Raw genomic sequence first — 25,607 nt, 5'->3', positions numbered from 1 at the left:
GGTAAACACAAATGCCGGCAGGAAATTTCCTGTACCTCCTTCTGTGTTTACCAGTAACAGGTTGGTCAGTGTCAGTCAAGACAAAAAATTACACCATCACCAAAATATGCTCAGGTGCGGCCAGAATGCGAACAATTAGTGGAGGCTGCAGCCATCATATTGAAGTATTTACATGAGGAGTGGAAGGGTGAGAAGGTTTAGGTCAGGACAAAAATCCAAGTGCAACTTGTTTAAAAGTGCACTTATACTTTAATGATAGAGAAAAGATGAAATTAATTTAATGGCAGTTTAAAAATACATACTTGCACATGTGGATACATCAATATATTCAAAGTCCTTTTGGATATTAACTGCAATATTCTCTCTAAAAAATAGAAAATGCACATTAAGAAAGTAAAGGTTAAAACAAATACCGTATTTATCGGCATATAACACGCACCCCAAGTTTAGGAGGGAATTTTAAGGAAAAAAAACTTTTAGGAGGGAAGTTGAAGGGAAAAAAACTTACATTTAAATGCCCATCATTGCAGCCTTCTCAGTGCAGCCTTGCCCCAGTGCAGCCTTGTCAGTGCAGCCTTGTCAGTGCAGCCTTGTCAGTGCAGCCTTCCCCAGTGCAGCCTTGTCAGTGCAGCCTTCCCCAGTGCAGCCTTCCCCAGTGCAGCCTTGCCCCAGTGCAGCCTTGTCAGTGCAGCCTTCCCCAGTGCAGCCTTGTCAGTGCAGCCTTGCCCCAGTGCAGCCTTCGATCCTGTGATCCCCTGCCATCCTGGGCTTCAAAATCGCCGACCGTGATTTGAAAATGGCGCCGCCGGTGCCGAAATACACAGAGCCGGTCCTCGGCTCTTCTCGGCGGCTCTCGTTCACTTTCGGCTCCACTCGTAGTCCCGCCCGGGATGGGCGTGACTGTGAGCGGAGCTATCCGAACCTAGCCGAGTACACTCGGCTAGGTTCGGGCGGCGCTCGAGTGAAGCCGAAAGTGGCCGAGAAGAGCCGATAGACCAACACAAAGTGGCACATAATTGTGAACAGGAAGAAAAATAATGAATGGTTTTCAACATTTTGTACAAAAAAAATCTGAAAAAGTGTGGTGTGCATTTGTATTTAGCCCCCCTGAGTCAATACTTTGTAGAACCAACTTTCGCTGCAATTACAGCTGCAAGTCTTTTTGGGGATGTCTCTACCAGCTTTGCACATCTAGAGAGTAACATTTTTGCACATTTTTCTTTGCAAAATAGCTCAAGTTCTGTCAAATTGGATGGCAAGCGTCTATGAACAACAATTTTCAAGTCTTGCCACAGAGTCTCAATTGGATTTAGGTCTTTGACTGGGCCATTTTAACACATGAATATACTTTGATCTAAACTATTCCATTGTAGCTCTGGCTGTATGTTTAGGGTCATTGTCATACTGGAAGGTGAACCTCCACCCAGTCTCAAGTCTTTTGCAGACTCTAATGCCGCATACACACGACCAGGCTTTAGGGCATACTTGGTTCGGCGGACTGGAGTCCGTCAGACAATTCAATCGTGTGTGGGCTCCAGCGGACTTTTTTCCCCAAAAGTTTGACGGACCTAGAAATGAAACATGTTTCAAATCTTTTCGACGGACTCGAGTCCGGTCGAAAAGTCCGCTCGTCTGTATGCTAGTCCGACGGACAAAAACCGACGCTAGGGCAGCTATTGGCTACTGGTTATAAACTTCCTTGTTTTAGTCCAGTCGTACGTCATCATGTACGAATCCATTGGACTTTGGTTGATTGTGTGTAGGCAAGTCCGTTCATTCGGAAAGTCCGTCGTAAAGTCCGTTGAAAAGTCCGCAGGACAAAGTCTGCCATAAAGTCCGCTCGTGTGTACGCGGCATAACAGGTTTTCTTAACAGATTGCCCTGTATTTGGCTCCATCCATTCATATTTCCATCAACTCTGATCAGCTTCCCTATCCCTGCTGAAGAAAAGCATCCCCACAACATGATGCTGTCACCACCATGTTTCATGGTGGGGATGGTGTGTTCAGGGTGATGTGCGGTGTTAGTTTTCCACCATACCTAGCGCTTTGCTTTTAGGCCAAAAAGTTAAATTTTGGTCTCATCTGACCAGAGCACCTTCTTTCACATGTTTGCTGTGTCCCCCACATGCAGGGCTGTCTTTAAGGCAGGGCAAAAGGGGCAGCTGCCCTGGGCCCCATCATTGTTGTGGGGCCCAAAGCAGCTGCCTCATACTTGCCAACTATCCCAGTTTAAATTCCCTTGTCCTTTGAAGTTTTAGTCCCATGCTGTGTCCTGATATCTCAGTGTGAAATTCTGTTACTAATGCCCAGCTCTGTCCTTTTGGCATGTACAGATGACTCACCTGCAGACCTTGTGTTTACATGTAAATAACCAGCATTGATAGGTAAACTGTGGCAGCATTAATATGAAAATAGCCGCAGACCAGTGGCATTGATATTTAAATAGAGGCGACATGCATCACCATCACTTCTGCTGAATGCTGCCCACTGGGGAGGAAAAGGGGCATACTTGAGAGTCCGGCCTACAACTGTGGTCATTAAGCCTAACATCAGCCTGTTCTGCAAAGGTAAGCAAATTGGTGGTGGAACCCTTTTTTCAAAATAACATTGTGCCACAGCACTGTGAATTTTGGTGGATGTGAATACCCACATCTCAGCAGATGCATGAGGGTGTAATTAACAATTAATGGCACTGCTGTGTCTCTGCTAAAGAGCAGCACATTTCTGTGGTGTCAGGAAAGCGATTTTGCATGCGTTCCCGACACACACAAATGTGAACGCAGGCTAAATGTCTGTTACATTGGTGGTCAGTGTAAATCTTCTCATTACATTGAGGCTTGGTGTACAATCCTTTCATTCACACTAATGCCAAGTGCGAAGGTCCCCCTTACATTGGTGGTCAGTGTAAATGCCTCCTTACATTGGTGATTATTACTGTGAATGCTCTTATTACATTAGTGGTCAGTGTAAATCCCCATTACATTGGTTGCCAGTGTGGAAACTCCTCTTTATATTGGTAATCAATAAAAAAAATCCAAACTTACATTGGTGGATCATGTAGAAGCCCCCTTTAAATTGGTGGTGAGTGTAAATCCCCCCTACATTGGTGGCCAGTGTAGAAATTCCCCTTTATTGGTTGTTGATGTAAAATCCTTTCATTCACACTAATAGCCAGTGTGAAGGTCCCCCTTACATTGGTGGTCAGTAGGGATGAGCCGAACACCCCCCGGTTCAGTTCGCACCAGAACTTGCGAACAGGCAAAAAATTTGTTCGAACACGCAAACACCGTTAAAGTCTATGGGACACGAACATGGATAATCAAAAGTGCAAATTTTTGAGAAGAAGAAGAAGAAAGAAGAAGAAGAAAGAAGAAGAAGAAGAAGAAGAAGAAAGAAGAAGAAGAATCCTCTCTGCCTTATTCCCCTTAAAGGGATGTATAGGTGTAACAAACCTCTATGTAAGACCTGTCATTTTGTCAATCATGGACAAAAGAGCTTTACCCACAAGGGTAGGGTCTTTTCATTTGAAAATTTTCATAACTGTTCTAGTGTTTATGTGGTTTACTGTCTCATATGCCCCTGCCAGATGCTATATGTCGGTCGCACTATTCTTCCGTTAAGGCGACGGTTTGGTGGGCACCGCCGCCTTGTTGAACTGGGCAGTGACAAACATAGCGTACCACGCCATTTTTTGGAACATCATGCCCAGTCCACTGTGGGCCTTCGGGTTTGGGTCATTGAGTCCATACCCAGGGGCTCCTCCGAAGCGGAACGTTTCTCGCGACTGTTTGAACGCGAGACGTTCTGGATATATACCTTGGACAACCTTGCCCCCAATGGTTTAAACGAGGAACTCGAGATTAATTCATTTTTTACCCTTATTGTTATCTGTAATGCATTTGTTTTATATATATATATATGCATATAATTTGTTCAATCACTTTTTGCTGTTTTTGCTGTGTTACAGATGGAAACTGTGTGTATATATGTATACCTAGATGTACTCAGTTTAGGATTATTATTTTACACTACTTACACTCTACACCTAGGTGTTTACTGTAGTTTTGCCAAATTCCCTCATTTTTTTATTTCTTATCTTTGACAATATTATATTATTATTATCATTCTCACATTTCACAATTTTTTAATATATTATTTATTATCCTTTATTTAATATATTTTTTTTATACTTTTTTTTATTTTTTTTATATTTTTTATTTTTATTTTCATCATTATTATTATTTTTATTTTTATATTTATTTTCATTTTTATTTTAGTTTTCATTAATATTACTTTCATACATTACTTCCCATTTCCCACTACTATTTTTATATTATTATTTTTATTAAATTTCATTATAATCCCATTATTTATTATTATTTTTTATTTTTATTTTCATTCTTATTTCATTTATTTTTCCAATTCTTATTTTTATTCTCATTTTCATACCTATTTTTAGGGTAGGTCAGCTGGATTTCTATCAGTAATTTATCATTTTAATTCTATTTTAATTCTTAAATTGTTATTGCCATTCTTGTCTTATCTAATTTTGGAGTTATGTTTCCCAATTATATCGTGCTATGTCTTGTTTTTATTAATGCCACATATAGAGCTCCCCTTTTTGGCCAGCTGCGTGTTGTTTTGCAGCCGGCGCACACACATAAATGCTTTCCCGTCTATTCTCTGCCATCACACTTGAGAAAGGAGCGCGCATGCGCTTTACGGCCGTTGCGCATGCTCTGAAACACGTTGTGTCTCCTTCTACCTGGCTGACGTCACACGCTGGCTCTGTAAGCTGTCCTCTCCCTCTCTGCATGAGCGGCTGTTCCCGGCCCGGTTCTCTGCCCTCATTGCGGCCACGGACTAGCGACACCTCCCCAGCTTGCGCTCCATCTGCAGCCCACCATCAGTTATCGTTTTGTGGAGAGCCTTGTTCTTTGCCAATATGTAAGTGGCTATTTTTCCTTTTATCACATTGAATAAAGCATTTTACTTAGGGGCGCTCCTCTCTCTCTTTTTTTCTAGTGGTCATCAACCCTGTCCTCAGGGCCCACTAACAGGCCAGGTTTTATGTATTACCTGTGGGAGATGCAGACTAGAATACTGCAATCACTGAGCAGCAAATGATATCACCTGTGATGTATTTCAGTTATCTTGCAAACCTGGCCTGTTAGTGGGCCAGGGTTGATGACCATTGTATTAGACCTTCCTTCTAATATGCGTATCTCAAATGTATTTCATGTCTCCTTATTAAAACCTTTGGTCTGCAACCGCTTTACCACCTCAGAGCCTCGTCCTCACCCTGTACAGGTTGAGAACCATGAGGAGTATGAAGTACAGTCCATTGTTGACTCCCGTAGGTTCCGTGGGCGCATACAGTACCTGGTGCATTGGAAAGGGTACGGTCCGGAGGAACGCTCTTGGGTCTCATTCTTGAATATACATGCCCCTGTCCTCCTCCGTGACTTCCATAGACGTTTTCCCTTCAAGCCTGGTGGTCCTCCAAGGGGGAGGGGTCATTGAGGAGGGGGTACTGTCAGGGCTGGGCTCAGCCCTTCCTTCTCTGAGCTGGCTGCTCAGCTGTCGGCTAATTGCCAGCTCCTATCTCTCCACAGAGACTCACCTGTTAATGATATCCTGCTCGTCAGTCCTGCCTACTTAAGCTGTCCAGCCCAGATGATCTCTGCCTTTGCCTTGGTCACATCCCTAGAGATGCTCTCCTGTGTTCCTGTTGAAGACTTGCTTGGCTGACATTGCTTCTGGCTCCAGATCCTGCTTGCTGTTCTACTACACTCATCTCTGGCTCCCTGACGTTTTGGCTTGTCTGACTATCCATTCTTGCACTCTGGTTATGTTTTGACTATGTTTACTCTGTTTACCTTTTTTTATTATTATTAAACAAGTGAGGTTTAACTGTACTTCTGTCTCAGTCTGATTCATGGTTTCTGATCGTTGGATGAGAAGGCCTGGCTCGCAGTCTCCACTCTAATTCATCCCAAAGGTGTTCTATCGAGTTAATGTCAGGACTCCGTGCAGGCCAGTCAAGTTCTTCCACCCCAAATCTCGCTCATCCATGTCTTTATGGACCTTGCTTTGTACACTGGTGAGCAGTCATGTTGGAACAGTAATGGGCCATCCCCAAACTGTTCCCACAAAGTTGGTAGTATGAAATTGTCCAAAACGTATTGGTATGCTGATGCCTTAAGATGTCTACACTGACCTGGATGTACTGTTTGATTAAGCATCTATGTGGCAAATGAGGTTTACTGTTGAAAAATGTAACACAGCACTCCCTTGGCTACAGTCACATTGACCGGGCTGGGGGGGCTTAATCACAGACTGCTTGGTGGTGAGAGGCCACTGACCACAACTCCCTTGCCCTCTTCTTAAAAGGACAGTGTCACCATACTTTAGGATGCAATTTGGGTACTTACACCCTGTATTGTGGGATCCCCTTTAAACTTGAACACTTCAACACAGGAACTTTGGGCCCCAATAATTAAACTACACTGGCTAGGTAGAGGGCTTTGGAGAGACTGAAGGACTTTTAGCTTTCATTACCACCTCTTTATTTAGGACCTTTCTACTTCAAGACAGCCCATAGATAAGTCTTTTTTTTTCTTTCAACCAGCTAGTTTAGCGAAAAAAAAAAATGACTTGGTTCCCCCATCCACAAAATCAATGTGGATGGGGGAATTCTTTCTTTTGAGCCTTTGTATTCTGACAGCGGGGAGACTTCTTTGCCTTCAGAATACACTAATCAGCACTGCTGGCTATAGCCGGCAGCACTGATTGAGAGGCAAAAATCTGACAAGGTGGCTGTAGAGAAGTCAATTGGTAGATTGACTTCTCTACGACCACCCTGCCCATACGTGGATCAAAATTCTGGCCCCTGCTGAACCAGCTAAATTTCGATCCATGTATGGCCAGCTTAAGGGTTCGGGAGCAGAGACACTTGGTCTTCCAGTTATTTGTGGTGTTGTATAAACCTATGATCTGTTATTGATTATTGCTATAACTAATTTAGCCTTGGTGTGCCAAAGGGTATGGCATTGCCTGAATGGTTGTTGTCACCCAGAATCAGGGGACCCAAGCAACATCTGCTCCTTCGGAGTAAGTGCTACTTAAACTTGGGGGCTTACAACATGTATGTATTTTACAATCTAATCTACATCTGGATTAGTCAATGATGGAGAAGGAGCTGGGTGTTCTGGGAGATCACAAACTTAAAGTATATGAAAATTACCTAAAACATATGTTCTTTTTTTTATAGAATGTCACACACAAAAATCTCAAGATGCTTGGTGATCCTTCTAGTCTCCTGTGTGTTGTGTAACTGCTTCTCCTTGATAAATGCTAATTTCAGCTTGACCTACTGAGCTCTGTGAAGAGAAATCTGTTTTTTTTTTTTCAGAAAAGCAGGTAATTTTAGTGTGGTAAACACATGACAAGAAGCCTAGAGCCCCACCTGCTACTTTGAAATGAAAATGTATATGCAATGTTTCCAGTTTCCAGATTTACTCTTTCTATTTTACCTGTACACCATTATCACAGAAAGTGAAAGAAAATCCCAAATTTCAGGCTTTCCCCAAAACAGGAATAGAGGGGAAATCTTCCATTGGGAACAATAGCTCTAATGATCACCAGGGAATCCCTTAATTTGGAAGGATTTCCTCTCACTTCCTGTTTTGGCTATGGGACTGGAAGTGAAGGGAAATCTCCCCAATGGAACACAGATGAGTTATAACCCTCCCTATTTGAATCTAAAACGAAAAATTTTTGCCTTTTGTTGTACTTTAACATTTTAAAAAAAAATGTTCTTTAAGAAAACATATGCAATATCATATACATTCGTTAACGGCCATTTTTAGGCCTTATGGTGTACCCACTACAATCTTATTGTACAGAGTTCGCACAGTCTCCTTAAATTTACCAAAACTATGTAATATAAGGACAAACCTAAACAATTCATCCAATTTTTATCCAGTGAGGCAGTCATTTACATTACCTATTTGTACACTGTAGGGTATAGATCCAAAGAAGATTGTATAATTGGATTGTATAGCATATGGTAAGCTTTATCTCTGCACTAGTTCAGAATAAGGACCAACCAGTACTTTCAAAACCAACAGTACAATTAGTAAAACTTTTGCAAGCATGAAATGCTAAGTGTACATCCTAAAGTAAGCTAAATCCTGTAAAGAATGCTCGAGACATGTTTCTCTTCATTGTTGTAAGCTCTAAAATTCAAAAGAGCATTTCTAAAGGGTTTGAATCCAAATATTAAAAAAGAAACACATTTCAAAACGTAAAAGTTACCTTTTAACAAGGGTCTTCTCTAGGCTGTTGAGAAATGAAAAATCCCTGTTGAATGACTGAAGAATTGCTATTGATTGACAATCAAAATTCTTTGGTTTGGTACAAAAGTATGATTCATTCTCTTTTTCGTATCTATATTCACACACATCTTTTGTTCCATTTAGTTGAAATCCACATTCGGTCTTGACTTGTTGCGTTCCATTTATAAAGGTTCCTATGAAGTAAACAAGGCCATAGCCCTGGTTTCTTGCCCTCCACAGTGCCGAAACAGCTTCACTGGGGTGGTGAAGAGCTAAAGATACGTAAACTCTCCCTTCCCAAAATAAAGTGAAATAGACATGGTATGTTCCATTATTAAAATCTTCAACTTTGCCTGTTGCTCCAGCATTAAGATTTGTTGAAAATATTTTTGCTTTTATAAAGTCTCCTCCGTAGGTTTTTTTGTTACCTAAATGGTCAAACATCTCTATTTGCACAATCAATGTCTCCCCAACACAATATTTCTGTCTTGTATTATACAGAAAGGCTCTGCTCTTCTTGCCACTTGTTGTTTTGTCAAAGTTTGTAACTGTAATGGTAGGGATAATAGCAGATATTTTGTTAAAAATCCTAATCTCATCTTCTGTTGGGGCCGTGCCATTAAAGAATGTTTTCTGTACAGTTTCAGTAGGCTTAGCTGGGACAATCTATAAAGCAAAAGTCAAGTATTAAACTAACTTTTTGTGGTTATGTAGATGCTTCAGCATAGTACAACCCCTCAGCATAAAGTAATTTGCAGTTACAGACTAGAGTGTGTGCTTCCTTAAGGGATCCAGCAGCCCAAGAGAAGAAGTATACAAACATCTCTCGGAACCTGGTCAAGTATTCACTGGACTGGATTTCAGATAATGAAAACCTTCCTCAAGCATGGCAGACAAAATTGTCCTTTACTGGGTGGATAAAAAAGATATTGCTGATACCTGCTTGTGTAATCTCTAGCTCAAAAAAAAAAAAAAAAAAGGTACCGCTGGGTGGAGAATGGCCAAAGCCACCAAAGCCCATTTGGAACATCCCTTAATAAGTGAACTCCCACTTTCATTCCTATCCTGTCTTTTAATCTTTGTCTGAGTCTGGGTAATATTGGCAGGGTGTCATTACTTCACCTTTACACTTTAAAAACAACTCGGACGCAACAATCCAACATTCGCTGAGATCATCTTATTTTACAGTGATCAGTGATCAAGCTTTTCAGAGCTCCTTTCCAAGCAAACCAGGACACAGGTGAATAGGGGAGGGGGATAGGTGTGATGAGTCTTCTTTTTTGTTAAATTCAGGGTAGGGTGCAAATAATATGTACCTCCTTTTGGCTTCCAGTGGTACTAAGGAACTCAGGGCACATTTTAGGGTCCCCCTCTTGAAGCACCTGCTCATTGCTGAAGGGTAAGTGAAATGTAATCAACAGAGAAGATGCGTGCAAGTTTACAGTCCTCTTACTGCATTTGCACAGTGTGATGTCTTTCAGGAGGAGTAGGTAGAGACACTTTTTAAAAAAAAAACAATGATGTCCTCTGCTTTGACCAACACCATGGCTCGAAGGATGCAAAGGCAGTCAGTGGCTTCTCTATATCAACCCTTGGATTTTCATAGGACAGGTAAATCTATGCACAATAAATAAATCTAGGTATGAATCTTCAAAACCAGGGTCTCTGTAAAGTAATTGTAGCACCCTCTAGTGTAGAGTGCTAGGTTGTACATAACATAGGTTTTTTGTAATGTAGGTGAATTGTTTGGCTTGGCTGGCAGCCCCCCTTACTTGCTGGAACCTTGGAAAAGTTTCCAGAAGAATGGGAGGGAGGTTAGGAGGAGCTGCCTGGAGTATTAAGGAGGGCCCCAGCCAATCCCCAGCAATGGGCTGGCAGGGGGTAGGCCTCTCTTAAATACTCAGAGTCAGGCCAGCAGGGGCAGTGTGGAGTTCGGGTCGGAGCTGGAGATAGAGTGCTGAGGAGGCTGTTGGAGGAACTTGAGGTAGCCCCCTAGTCTGGGGGGGTGACCTCGGGACTGGGACTCGGGTACTGGAGGGATCCTCTCAAGACACATGGAGGAGTCCTGTCCAGAGGCACAGAAGCAAGAGTGAGGATAGCAGGAGCCAGCGAGCACATCCGGGAGATCTCCAAGGAGAAGACAGTCGGTGGCTGGTGAGTGAGACAGTCTGGGAGGACTGTGGGAAGTAGCCAGGTGGCTAGTGAAAGGGATAGCTGCAGCCAGATGGGCTGGCAGTGCCTGAAGAGGTGGTGCTGGGATCAGTAGCCACAGGAACGTAGCTGGACACTGAATGTAGCTGGACACTGGGACTTTTTCTACACACCAAAGTGGTCCGCAGTCCCTGCCTGTAAAAGGGTCTTTGCTTGATCTGGCTGAGTGCCTTGCAAATGGTGTTCCAGCTGGATTTGAGTTGTTCTGCAAGCAAGTAATGTGCTGGGGGAAGAGGAGTATATGTTGAGTGTATATAGTTAAAGTGTCCCTGAAGAGACTTTGTTCCAGTCAAGTGGGCATCCCATAATAGCCCTATCCCCATAAAAAAACACTAAATAAAAAAACAAAACAAAGCTACATGAACTGTTTCCTGTCTCAAGCAAGCCTGTGAAAAATTTGGTGTGCCTGACTGTGCAGGGTGGGGAATCCCTTTCACCAGCGGTTCCTACGGAGCATGCGCTACATAATGGTAATTGGCAAGTACACATACATTTCTATTAAGAACCTATAGAACCAAAAGACTTACCACAACCATTAGATTTCGATAATGAGTAATGGCGCTTATAATGATAATGTTTAGGAATAGGAAAATTAGGGTAAATTTACGGCTCCACAAAGACTTCATCTTGTCATAAACCCTAGAAAAGAATTGTGTTGTCTTGGTTAGGCTAGATTGGCAATGGGAGAAATTCTCACTTGCATTCAAATTAGGCACTTAAAATTTCTAAGATACGTCAAGCTGAAACACTTAATTCAGTGTGGGTTAGGGAGGCAAGTCTTTTTAAAGCTGTATTCCAGGCAGACAGTACACAGTTGAACTGTAAGAGAATTGTATTTGAAATCAGCCAGTCTTTTGAACTGTAGCAGGACACACAGCTAGGTCTGCAACCTCACTGGAAACCTCACTGGAAATCACTGCAGTTGAGTTGCAGACCAGGCCTTTTTCTGACATTTGTTGTTTACAAGTTAAATTAGTATTTTTTTGCTAGAAAACTACTTAGAACCCACAAACATTATATATACATTTTTAGCAGAGACCTTAGAGAATAAAATAGAGGTTGTTGCAATATTTTATGTCGCACTGTATTTAGCAGTGTTTAAACTTAATTTTTTGGGAAAAAAATACACTTTCATTAATTTAAAAAAAGTTAGCCCAATTTTTTTGCAGAATGTGAAAGATGATGTTACCCTAGATACTTAACATGTAATGCTTCAAAATTGCGCATGCTCGTGGAATGGTGACAATCTATGGTACCTAAAAATCTCCATAGGCGACGCTTTCAATTTTTTTATAGGTTACCTGTTTAGAGTTACAGAGGAGGTCTATTGCTAGAATTATTTCTCTCGCTCTAATGATCATGGTAATACCTCACATATGATTTGAACACCGTTTACATATGTAGGTGTGACTTATGTATGCATTCGCTTCTGCACGCAAGCTCAGAGGGATGGGTTGCTTTCAATTTTTTTCTTTTTTCTTATTTGTTTTAATTTAATTTTTTTTATTTTTACACTGTCCCTTTAAAAAAAAATGTTATCACTTTTAGTCCTATTACAAGGAATGTAAAAATCACATTTAATAGAAATAAGCATGACAGGTCCTCTTTATTGTGAGATCTGACGTCAAATAAACCTCAGATCTCACATTTACATTACACAAAAAAAGCAAATGTAATTTTACATTCACCAATAAAAAAAATTGGCCCTTTAAGGCCATTAGGCAGAAGTGACGTCAGACATTACTCCAGTCCTCCAAGGGCATATGGTTGAGTGGTAGCCATCTTGCCCTCACTCAACGTCCTGCCTATCGTTTCACGGGATTGGATAGTTTTCGCCACTACCGACGCTGTGGCGAATCCGCCGCTGGGACCACTTTTATGTAAAAGAGGATCACCCACTGTTTAAAAAAAACTAGGGTTATGCAGCTGCTGCCATAACCACGGTATATAACGTTAAAGTAATGACGTATATATACAGTGGGCGGTCCATAAGTCAACACAGCTTGGTCCAGGGCTAGCTCTAGCCTTTAATTAGGCAATGAAGGACCAGCATCACTTTCTAGATTTCACAAAATTCACAAAGTGGGTCATACCAAGCTAGTGTAGAAGGTCAGGCCCACAGTTTACTTCTGTAGCACTCCAAAGGGATCCACAAAAAGGATTACTTGTCCTGTTTTGGCATTTTCGTTGGTGGAAGAGCATACTGCGTAGATACAATTCAGCCATTATAGATCTGCTACCAGAATCAGGTAATAGTTTGCCGCCTCTTCTAGCTGTCTGTTCTAGATATAGTTACATAGTAGGTGAGGCTGAAAAAGGACACAAGTCCAACCTATGTGTGTGATTATATGTATTACATTGTATAATATATGTATTGCACATATATCCATGTATGTTGCGGTCGTTCAGGTGCTTATCTAATAGTTTTTTGAAACTATCGATGCTCCCACTGAGACCACCACCTGTGGAAGGAAATTCCGCATCCTTGCCGCTCTTACAGCAAATAACCCTCTACGCAGCTTAACCACTTACGGAGTTTTACGTCGGTATTTTGAAGAGAAATATCATTGTTATGGCAGCAGCTAGCTGGTCCTCTTTCAGATATAAGTGGTCTCTGCGGTGGATTCACCTCGAGATCCCTTTTATCGGCGGCGGGAGAAAGGGCCCCTCTCCCGTCGAGCTCCGGGGCCCTCCGCCACTTACCGGAGCCGTTGGTAGCGGCGGAGACGATCGGGTCCTTCTCCTGGCTAGACATTAAGGCGAGTGAGGGGAAGATAGCCCCACCTGTCTCCATATCATTGCAGGGCGGAAGTGACGTCAAAACATCTCTTCCACCCATAGCTCTTAAAGGGCCATTTTTTTTTCATTTTTCAAATGACAGATGTATTTTTTTATTTTTTTATTGCATTTTAGTGTAAATATGAGATCTGAGGTCTTTTTGACCCCAGATTTCATATTTAAGAGGTCCTGTCATGATTTTTTTCTATTACAAGGGATGTTTACATTCCTTGCATTAGGAATAAAAGTGGCTCCCAAACAAAAGTGACGTCCTTTTTTTCCCACAAATAGAGCTTTCTTTTGGTGGTATTTGATCACCTCTGCGGTTTTTATTTTTTGTGCTATAAACAATAAAATAACGACAATTTTGAAAAAAAAATGCATTATTTTTTACTTTTTGCTATAATAAATATCCCCAAAAAATATATAAAAAAAACATTTTTTTTTCCTTAGTTTAGGCTGATACGTATTCTTCTACATATTTATGGTAAAAAAAAATCGCAATAAGCGTTTATTGATTGGTTTGCGCAAAAGTTATAGCGTCTACAAAATAGAGGATAGTTTTATTGCATTTTTATTAATATTTTTTTTTACTAGTAATGGCGGCGATCAGCGATTTTTATCATGACTGCGACATTATGGTGGACACATCGGACAATTTTGACACATTTTTGGGACCATTGGCATTAATACAGCGATCAATGCTAAAAAATTGCATTGATTACTGTAAAAATGTCACTGGCAGTGAAGGGGTAACCACTAGGTAGCGCTGTAGGGGTTACGTGTGTCCTAGGGAGTGATTCCAACTGTGGGGGGAAGGGGCTGTGTGTGACACATCACTGATCACCGCTCCTGATTACAGGGAGTGTGATCAGTGACAGTGTCATTAGGCAGAACGGGGAGATGCTTGTTTACATTACACATCCGACCATCCCACCAGCAAACAGATCCAGTGTGTTGTATCCCGTGGGGAGATCCGGAGCCACAGATGATCCATTGATATATGCTTGTGTCACAGCTTGATCTGGTAAGATTCCAATAGGGAGATTTATTCTTCGTTATCTAGGACCATATGTTGGAAGAAGGATCAGAGTGTTCAACTAAACCTACAAGTTAGTGGGGTGCGTCCACCTCACAGTGTTGAGCTAAACCTACAAGTTAGTGGGGTGCGTCCTGCTCAGAGTGTTCAGCTAAACCTACAAGTTAGTGGGGTGCATCCTGCTCACAGTGTTCAGCTAAACCTACAAGTTAGTGTGGTGCGTCCACCTCACAGTGTTCAGCTAAACCTACAAGTTAGTGGGGTGCGTCCTGCTCAGAGTGTTCAGCTAAACCTACAAGTTAGTGCAGTGCGTCCTGCTCACAGTGTTCAGCTAGATCCGTTCCTGTTATCTTCTTACTGACAGGCAGGCTTGTCTTGTTACAGTATTTACAGCTACCTGAAGAAAATTGCTGGTGTTCTTTTGATCCTATTAGTACCACAGTCAGGCATCTAGACTATTTACAGTTAGTGCAGTGCGTCCTGCTCACAGTGTTCAGCTAAACCTACAAGTTAGTGGGGTGCGTCCTGCTCACAGTGTTCAGCTAAACCTACAAGTTAGTGGGGTGCATCCTGCTCACAGTGTTCAACTAGATCCGTTCCTTTTATCTTCTTACTGACAGGCAGGCTTGTCTTGTTACAGTATATACAGCTACCTGAAGAAAATTACTGGTGTTTTTTTGATCCTATTAGTACCACAGTCAGGCAGCTAGACTATTTACAGTTAGTGCAGTGCGTCCTGCTCACAGTGTTCAGCTAAACCTACAAGTTAGTGGGGTGCGTCCTGTTCACAGTGTTCAGCTAAACCTACAAGTTAGTGGGGTGAGTCCTGTTCACAGTGTTCAGCTAAACCTACAAGTTAGTGGGGTGCGTCCACCTCACAGTGTTCAGCTAAAGCTACCTGTAGAAGGTTGGTGGTGTTCTCATACTACAGGCAGGCAGCTGATTTTGCTAGCTGCAGTATCAGTACATATATATATATATATATATATATATATATATATATATATCCCAGCTTAGTGAAGCTACAGGCCATTAGTATGTCTGGAAGGCCAAGAAGGAGAGGCAGACAGTCACAAGCCTCTGCTGCAGCATACTGCCAGGTTTGCTCCAGTGATGAGGAGGGAGGGGATGATGAGGTCACTGACTCAACGTGGGTGCCTGATAGGAGAGAGGAGGAGGAGGAGGAGGTGGCACATCATAAGGGCAGCACATTGACTGCATCACACCCCAAAGCTCCACATGTGCAGGGCGCTGCAGTCTCTGCGCGTTATTCAAAAAGTTCTTTGGTGTGGGCCTTTTTTGAGACGAGTGCATCAGATCGCACCGCTGCTATTTGCAACATATGTCTCAAGCGTATCTCGCGTGGCCAAAACATCTCCCGCTTGGGTACCACATGCTTGACCAGACATATGTTGACCTGCCATGCAGTTCGTTGGCAAGCGTATCTAAAAGACCCACACCAAAGAACAAAGAGGACCTCTCCTTGCTCCTCATTAGCTGAGATTTCCAACCCCACTATACCTTCAGTCCTCTCTGAGACCTGCAATGAGAGGAATGAAGATGTAGAATTAGGTGTGTCACAGCCAAGTACTTGTGGGCAATCTGCTTTTGGTACACCGACGTCAGATTGCACCAGGCAAATTTCCCTGCCCCAGCTGCTGCACCGCCGAAAGAAGTTTGCTCCCAGCCATCCACATGCCCAGCGGTTGAATGCTAGCTTGGCAAAATTGCTAGCACTTCAACTGCTGCCTTTTCAGTTGGTAGACTCTGCCCCCTTCCGTGAGTTTGTGGAATGTGCGGTTCCTCAGTGGCAGGTACCCAAACGCCACTTTTTCTCACGGAACGCGATTCCGGCTCTCTACCGGCAGGTGGAAGGCAATGTCCATGCCACGCTGGACAGGGCGGTCAGCGGTAAGGTGCATATTACCGCTGACTCATGGTCCAGCAGGCATGGACAGGGACGTTACCTAAGTTTCACAGCGCATTGGGTGACTCTGTTGGCAGCTGGGAAGGATGCAGGACAAGGTGCAGTAGTGTTGGAGGTTGTTCCGCCACCACGCCTCCAAAATGCTAATGATTGTGACACACCTCTCTCCTCCACCCCCTCCTCTTCTTCTTCCTCCATGGCCTCTTCCTGTGCTTTGTCCTCGGAACCAGCGGTGCTCCGTAGCCGTTCAAGGGGCTACGCAAGTACGCAGGCCAAAAGATACTATGCGGTGCTTGAGCTGGTGTGCTTGGGGGACAGGAGCCACACTGGGGCAGAGGTTCTGTCAGCTCTGCAGGGGCAGGTTCAGAGGTGGTTGACGCCACGCCAACTTAAGGCAGGAATGGTGGTTTGCAACAATGGCACCAACCTCCTCTCTGCCCTCCGACAGGGACAAATGACCCATGTGCCCTGTTTGGCTCACGTCTTTAACTTGGTGGTGCAGCGGTTCTTGGGCAGGTACCCGGGCTTACAGGATGTCCTGAGGCAGGCCAGGAAAGTCTGTGTGCATTTCCGCCGGTCATATAATGCCAGTGCTCGGCTGACGGACCTCCAAAAGGAGTTTAACCTGCCCAAGAACTGCCTAATCTGTGACATGCCCACCAGGTGGAACTCAACGTTGGCCATGCTGCAGCGGCTGCACATGCAGCAGAGGGCCATCAATGAGTACCTGTGCGACTATGGCACCAGGACAGGGTCAGGGGAACTTGTTCAGGATCAGGAATGCATGCACTGTCCTGTCACCATTTGAGGGGGCCACGAGGATGGTGAGCAGTGACAGTGCATGCATCAGTGACACTGTCCCCCTTGTCCACCTGTTGGAGCACACGCTGCGTGGAATAATGGACAGGGCACTTGAGGCAGAACAGAGGCAGGAAGAGGAAGACTTTCTTAGCTCTCAAGGCCCCCTTTATCCAGACAGTGTTCCTGCTTGCCCGCCGATCACACAGGAAGAGGACGAGGAGGAGGAGGAGGAGGAGGAGGAGGAAGATTGTGTCAGTATGGAGGTGGAGCCTGGCACTCAGCATCAGCAGCAGTCTTTAAGGGATCAGTCCCAAGAAACACATGGACTTGTACATGGCTGGGAGGAGGTGGCTGCGGACCATGTCGTCCTTAGTGACCCAGAGGACTCCGGACCGAATGCCTCAGCAAACCTACGCTGCATGGCCTCCCTGATCCTGCAAAGCCTCGTATTCATGGTATCAAGGAGAAGGACCAATACTGGCTGGCAACCCTCCTTGATCCACGTTACAAGGGTAAGGTTGCGGACCTTATCTTGCCATCGCAGAGGGAGCAGAGGATGAAACATCTTCGGGAGGCCTTGCAGAAAGGTCTGTGCAACGCGTTCCCAGAGACTGGGAGGTTACAAACTCCTGTTTCTGGACAACGTGTTGCTGAGGCTTCGGTCAGTCAAAGAAGGAGTGGTGGAGAAGGTGGCCGTCTGGCCGATGCGTTCAGACAATTTTTTGGTCCGCAGCCCCAAGGTATGATCGGTTCCAGCAACCATTACCAGCGTCTGTTTTACATGGTGCAGGAATACCTAGGGGCAAGATCAGACTTGGACACCTTTCCCACCGAAAATCCTCTGGGTTACTGGGTCTTGAGGATGGATCACTGGCCAGAGCTTGCAAAGTATGCAATTGAGCTACTGGCCTGTCCTGCATCCAGTGTTCTTTCGGAACGCACATTCAGTGCTGCTGGAGGCGTGGTAACCGATCACAGGATGCGTCTGTCCACCGACTTGGTCGATCGACTGACCTTCATAAAAATGAATCAGTCTTGGATCACCACCAGCTACCAAGCACCTGATGCTGATGTAACGGAATAATTTTTTTTGAAATCTCAGATCCCTTCAAAGACTGCCTTTGCTGATGCTGAGTGACTATCCCTGAGTAATTATCCTCTTCCTCCTCAATCATCACGCTGATAGCTTGTAAGAACATTTTTGGTTCTGGGCGCCACCACCAGTGCCTAAGGCACAATTTTTCAGCCCCTGTTTAACAGGGGCGTGTAATTACAATTTTTGATGCAATACTTTGCAGCAGGGCTCATTCCTGCGTTCCAACTAGAGTGTCTGTGAGGGGTTGCAGTGTTGTGGCACCAGCACCAGTGCCTAAGGCCCAATTTTTCTGCCCCTGTTTAACAGGGGCGTGTAATTACAATTTTTGATGCAATACTTTGCAGCAGGGCTCGTTCCTGCGTTCCAACTAGAGTGTCTGTGAGGGGTTGCAGTGTTGTGGCACCAGCACCAGTGCCTAAGGCCCAATTTGTCTGCCCCTGTTTAACAGGGGCGTGTAATTACAATTTTTGATGCAATACTTTGCAGCAGGGCTTGTTCCTGCGTTCCAACTAGAGTGTCTGTGAGGGGTTGCAGTGTTGTGGCACCAGCACCAGTGCCTAAGGCCTAATTTTTCTGCCCCTGTTTAACAGGGGCGTGTAATTACAATTTTTGATGCAATACTTTGCAGCAGGGCTCGTTCCTGTGTTCCAACTAGAGTGTCTGTGAGGGGTTGCAGTGTTGTGGCACCAGCACCACCACCAAAGGCCCAATTTTTCTGCCCCTGTTCAACAGGGGCATGTAATTACAATTCTTGATCTAATATTTCACAGCAGGGCCCATTTCTGCACCCACCAAGAGCGAGTGAGGACTTACAGTGTTGTGGCGCCAGCACCACCACCACCAAAGGCCCAGTTTTTCTGACCCTGTTCAACAGGGGCATGTAATTACAATTCTTGATCTAATATTTTACAGCAGGGCCCTGTGAGGGCTTACGTTGTTGTGGCCACAACAACACCTAAGACCCAAATTTCTGCTGAGTATATAGGGCAGGCCCCTACTTTCAAACATCTAACTTTCAAACGACTCCTACTTGCAAACGGAAGGAGACAACAGGAAGTGAGATGAAATCTACCCCTAGGAAGGGAAATTCTCTCCTGTAAGAGTTAATATGGGAAAAACATTTCTCCTTTCCACTGATGCTTTCCAATCCTTGTTCCACAAAAAACCCCAAATTCTCAAAAAACATTTGTCATTGGGACAAAAAGTGAGGTGAAATCTTCTAAAGAGGAGGAAAGACAGCAAAACAAATGTCACAGGGGTGATAACCCTTCCCTATGTTTTCCAAAAAGCTTAAAAAAGATATTTTGGCTGGAGCTAAACACGTTAAAAATGTACCCGTTCAAAATGACAAACAGATTCTACTTAACAACAAACCTACAGTCCCTGTCTTGTTTGCACCGCCTGTATACTGCTGTTCAGAGTATATAGGGCCTGGTGGCCCCACACCTTTCCTTATTTTAATTTGGGTGCGGGGTTCCCCTTAATATCCATACAAGACCCAAAGGGCCTGGTAATGGACTGGGGGGTACCGTTTGTCTCACTGATTTTCATCCATATTGCCAGGACCCGACATTACATTAAACCCGCAAGCAGTTTTAAATGAGATTTTTTTCCTTTAAAAATGACATTTGGTGCAGGGACTGTTCTAAACACGGGAAACACGCGCCACTTTACAGGTATACTATAGACACCCCCCAGGTACGATATTTAAAGGAATATTTCACTTTTTTTTTAACTTGAAGCATCATTAAAATCACTGCTCCCGAAAAAAACGGCCGTTTTTAAACGTTTTTTTTGCATTGATACATGTCCCCTGGGGTAGGACCCGGGTCCCCAAACCCTTTTTAAGACAATACCATGCAAATTAGCCTTTAAAATGAGCACTTTTGATTTCGAACGTTCGAGTCCCATAGACGTCAATGGGGTTCTAACGTTCGTGCGAACTTTCGGTCCGTTCGCAGGTTCTGGTACGAACCGAACCGGGGGGTGTTCGGCTCATCCCTACTCATAACTAATGTCCTCCAGACCCTTTATTAGCTTTGTTGCCCTTCTTTGTACCATTTCCAGTACATTCTTCCTGAGGACTGATGCCCAGAACTAGACAGCATAACCCAGGTGCGGCCGGACCAGAGTCTTGTAGAGTGGGAGAATTATCATCTACTAGGACCCCCAGGTCCTTTTCCATCCTAGATTCCCCCAGAGGTTCTCCCCCCAGTGTATAGATTACATTCATATTTTTGCCACCCAAATGCATTATTTTACATTTTTCTTCATTAAACCTCATTTGCCATGTAGTTGCCCACTCCATTAGTTTGTTCAGATCTTCTTGCAAGGTTTCCACATCCTGCAGAGAAGTTATTGCCCTGCTTAGCTTAATGTCATCTGCAAATACAGAGATTGAACTGTTTATCCCATCCTCCAGGTCATTTATGAACAAATAAAATAGGATTGGTCCCAGCACAGAACCCTGGGGGACCCCACTACCCACCTCTGACCATTCCGAGTATTCACCATTTATCACCACCCTCTGAACTCGCCCTTGTAGCCAGTTTTCAATCCATGTACTCACCCTATGGTCCATGCCAACGGACCTTACTTTGTACAGTAAACATTTATGGGGAACTGTGTCAAAGGCTTTTGCAAAATCCAGATACACCACGTTTACGGGCCTTCCTTTATCTGGATGGCAACTCACCTCCTCATAGAAGGTTAATAGATTGGTTTGGCAAGAACAATTCTTCATGAATCCATACTAAAATATTGAAGTAATATATAAGTAAATCCGTGCAAGGAGAAAAATAAATATAAAGAAAAAAAGGAACTGCTGCCTCTACAAGTGCACCTCCACCTAGGTGGAGTGTACTATGGTGGATATAAAGGGAAGTGTAGGTGTGGTGCTGTTCTAAAAAAGAAAGTGTTTTATAAAAACTAATGTGTTACACCCTCTGCAGTGCTTCGAAGCAAAATGTGATTGGTGAGAAAATGTCAAAAAATTGTAGATGCCTGTGTGTATACACTCCTGACAGGGTATGATACCATAAACCAATGTGCAAGTATGTTATACTCTAATGGCTAAACTCACCTAAAAAGAGGGAATATTATATACGCATAAATGGTAAAGAAAACAGATGTATTATCCTCTAATGTCCATGTCTGAATTTGCAGAAAGGGGAGTGAATATGCATAAAGAGAACTCCAGTAGTGTCTTTCTTGTAATGATGCTGAATCTTCTATATAAAAAAAAAACAGTGTTGGGGTAAAGCTCATGTTCAATGATTAATGCTAAAAAGTAAATGGATGAATAAAATAAATCCGTCTGAATTGTGTTACACCCTTTGGCAGCTGGTTGACAATATAAATCTGTCTGAATTGTGTTACACCCTCTGGCAGCTGATTGACAATGTAATTTCAGCAACCAGAAAGGGTAATCCAGCTTACCCAACTTACTCCTATAGTTGATATTCAAAGTGGTTTAAGTGATTTAAATAAAGTGTCCAAAAATGTGTTACACCCCCTGGCTGTCTAATCAGTAAAAAGATATGTACAAACTGAGACCTATACTGTTCAACAATGATGTCATTAATTAATAATGCATTCTGCACAGTTAGTATAATTAACATTTGAAAATCTTAATAGAAGTGCATATTTCAAAAAGTGCTTAGTGCTCAAAAAGTGTCCAGTGCTGCCAAATAAGCTGTTTAACAAAGTGACATGTGCTCTAGAAAAATAGTCCAGTGTTTACTGAAAAACAGTATTGTAGTTCCCAAAAAAAATAAAAAAAAGGAAAAACTACTTGTTCAGGTGCCAGCTAGTGATGGTGCTCCTTATTCGTGCTCCTAATGTGCATGCACTCACCAAATAGCCTCACACCCCCACAGGGGTACTGCACAGCCACAGTATCTGCCACTGTGTAGCAATCCCTGGCAGTCCTGGTCTGTGCTTTAAATGTTGTTAGCAGCGTTTTGTATGTTCATCATGTAGTAGAGAAGGGATGCCCATAGGGTAAAACCGTTTTTTAAAACCTTTGTTTATTAGTTTAAAAAGTTGTACTCACATTTTATGTAAATTTTATAAGCATGAAAATATGGGTGGATGGATGCCGTCAGTAGACTTTATTAGTCAAACCGGAGGTGACGTAAGATGTTCGTGGCCCCGCCCTACACGTTTCGCCATTGGACGTCAACAGGAGCGTCCAATCAACTATATCAACTATAGGAGTAAGTTGGGTAAGCTGGATTACCCTTTCTGGTTGCTGAAATTACATTGTCAATCGGCTGCCAGAGGGTGTAACACAATTCAGACAGATTTATATTGTCAACCAGCTGCCAAAGGGTGTTTTTTTTATTCATCCATTTACTTTTTAGCATTAATCATTGAACAATAGCTTTACCCCAACACTGTTTTTTTTTATATAGAAGATTCAGCATCATTACAAGAAAGGCACTACTGGAGTTCTCTTTATGCATATTCACTCCCTTTTCTGCAAATTCAGACGTGGACATTAGAGGATAATATATCTGTTTTCTTTACCATTTATGCTTATATCTATATAATATTCTTACCCAAATACTTACCCAAAGCTGCACACAGTCACATACATCGTCATTTACCCAAACATGCACACATTCACACACACAGTCATATAAGCACACATGCATACAGTTACTTACTCATACATGCACACAGTCACCTACAGTCACATATCCATACAGTACATGCACACATTTAACCATACATGCACACAGTCACCTTTCAGGAAATCATGCATTAGGGACACGATTTAAGGACATTCATCCCTTGAAAATGTGATAAAAAATGTCTCATTCATTAGCATTATCATTAAGACAGTTGTCTAATTTTTACATTAAAAGCCACAATTTACCTAAGAATAATTTATGGCTTTTATTTTATCATTTTAATAAAAATTAAACAACTGTCTCATTCAGTTATAATACTACTGAGGGATTTTCAATGGATCTATTTCCCTTTAAACCTTGAAATGGCTTTGCCAGGATGGAAAATATGAAGGGTTGATGTTTTTTATTAGGCAGAGGTGCTTTTAGGAATGTCTGGGGTTTTTACTAATGAAAGGGGCTTTATGGCAACCTAAACTTTTAATGTTTCTAATGTTGCGCTGTTCATCTCCTACTACTTGCTGAGACCTTCCAGTGTGACGAGCATAGATTGGGTGTTTGTCAGGAAAGGGGAGTGTCGGGCTCTCTTAATGCTCAGCTGAAGCACCAGCCCCAAAGAGAAAAGAAAAAAGGTTTTCCCTTCAGGTTACCCTTACACATGGAAGCACTTGGGTACACAAGCGCATGCTGAGCAGCCAAATCAAGCTCCAGTGTCCGCTCTGTTAACTACTTCAATTCCAAGCACTTTCACTGCCCAGGCCAATTTTCATGCCTTCACAATTTGAATGACAATTGCGCAGGCATGCAAACCCTCTACCCAAATTTAATTTTTATCATTTTTTTTAAGACATTTTTTCAAGATAAAGCTTTCTTTTGGTTGTATTTAATTACCACTGGGTTTTTTATTTTTTACTAAACAAATGAAAAAATGACTGAAAATTTTGAAAAAAAAGGTTTTTGTTATAACATTTTGCAAATAAGTCATTTCTCTTCTTCGCTAATGTGCACTGATGAGGCTGCCCTGATGGGCACTGATAGACTGCACTGATGGCCACTGATGAGTCAGCACTGTTGGGCACTGATGAAGCTGCACAGATAGGCACTGATAAGTTGCACTGTTGGGCACAAATGAGGAAGTACTGATATGGCTGCACTGATGAGGAGGCGGCACTGATGGGCACTGATAGGTGGCACTGATAAGCTGCACTGATGGGCACTGATAAGCTGCACTGATCTGCACTGATGGGGCTGCACTGATGATCAGTGCCCTGATTATCAGTGTAAATAATGTACTGTCCGTCTTGCCAGTTATCGGCTCTCCTTTCCTCACACAGAGACAGTATGTGAGGAAAGGACTGCCAATAACCGGCAAGTCTGTTTACATGTGACCAGCTGTGATTGGACACAGCAGATCACATGGCAAAGGGCTGCTGTGATTGGCCCCTTACCTCGATCTGTGATCAGGTGTGTCCAAAAGACACAGCGGTCACAGAGCACACCCGATGCGCTATGCAGAGGGCACGCAGGAGGCGTGGTTCTGGGAGGATGTTCATGGATGCCCTTTCAGAACTGGAGCGTTTCGCTGTAGCCTCAAATAGAGGGGGGTGAATCTCTTTAACAGGGGTAACATTAAAAATGTCACAGGTGTTCTAATTCTTCTCCACTTCTAATCTAAAATTGAACAAAAAAAATTACCTTGAGTTATAACTTAATAAAGCTAGCCATACTGAGGAGGATGGTGTTAGATATCGAGCATAAGCACAGGGAGAAAGGGGTTCAGGTTTAAACCGCAGCTTAAATCTGTCACCTGTCGGATTCATCTTTTATCTGACAGTACATGTATAGTTCCTGCAGTGTTGAGTGGATTGATCGCCCATCCAACAGTGTCTGTATGGTTCTAGCTCTAACACTACTTGGCGGAGCCATTGTCAGCAGCCTTCTTCCCAATGGCCACCAATCTCAAAGTCACTCTTCCTTTTAATGGCACCAGAGGATATTCTTCTTCCCACTAACCAACAATGTTAGGGGCACTGTACCTGATTGAAGAATGAGTTGGTTGCTTCTCCAGCCCAAGTGAACCTGGAAGTGGCAAAAGATCACACAAGGACAACAGAGGGGCATGAGTGCTGATAGTGGCAGACTGGCTGGGACTCTGATGCTGGATCTAGGTGCAATGTTGCTTTGTTATGGGAAATACAGAAGACTGTAGGGAACAGAAGACGTTAGTACAACAGACAAGTACTGTTTTCAAGGTGTGACCAAAGTCAGAACAAAATGGCAGAGCAGGATGCAAGCCAGCAGGCAGTGGTGATGTCAAGAAGGAATCCAGAGTCAGTAGAAGGTGAGGAGCGAGGTAAAAATATGGCAGGCAGATGCATGGTCAGGAAGCAAAGCCAGATTAGCAGTAGAAATCAAGGAAGTAACAGAAAAGTAGTTCTAAAGTAGGAACAAAATCCAGGTCAGTAATGCATATCCACAGACACACAGGTCAGATCAAACAGCTGAAAACTACATTACTATTTGGACAAGACAAGAATATTTCATGCCAAATGTATACAAGCACACATGGATGCCAGGCCTACACAATTGTATGCATGAATGGTGTGAAGGACACACCTGTATACTCATGCTTATGCAGAGGCCCACATCTGGTCACAACTCAATGTGTACAGTCATGTAGTGATATGTGCAGGCCGACTTTCCTTACAGGTACTCTTACCCCCACTGACCACCAATTCTAGGGGCAACTGTCCTCCCACTAATATAGATAAATATAAGGG

At 43.2% G+C, this 25,607-nt stretch overlaps 1 protein-coding gene across 1 annotated transcript in view; it reads right to left on the bottom strand.

Moving 5' to 3' along the window:
• LOC141114266 (NXPE family member 2-like) overlaps nt 1–25,209 on the bottom strand; it is a 35,471-nt gene extending 10,262 nt beyond the window's left edge. Inside the window, exons 1-4 of the mRNA XM_073607851.1 lie at nt 24,864–25,209; nt 11,080–11,191; nt 8,322–9,007; nt 303–364 (exon numbers count right to left, since the gene is read on the bottom strand). Of these exons, the coding sequence (XP_073463952.1) occupies nt 303–364; nt 8,322–9,007; nt 11,080–11,178 (847 nt within the window). The 5' untranslated portion in view covers nt 11,179–11,191; nt 24,864–25,209. The remainder of the gene's footprint in view (nt 1–302; nt 365–8,321; nt 9,008–11,079; nt 11,192–24,863) is intronic.
• Nucleotides 25,210–25,607: the final 398 nt, after the last annotated feature.

This window comes from Aquarana catesbeiana, linkage group LG12 (assembly GCF_042186555.1).
Source record: "Aquarana catesbeiana isolate 2022-GZ linkage group LG12, ASM4218655v1, whole genome shotgun sequence".
NCBI classification, from domain to species: domain Eukaryota; kingdom Metazoa; phylum Chordata; class Amphibia; order Anura; family Ranidae; genus Aquarana; species Aquarana catesbeiana.
Note: the sequence above shows the minus strand (reverse complement) of the source record. Positions and strands in the feature narration are given on the sequence as shown.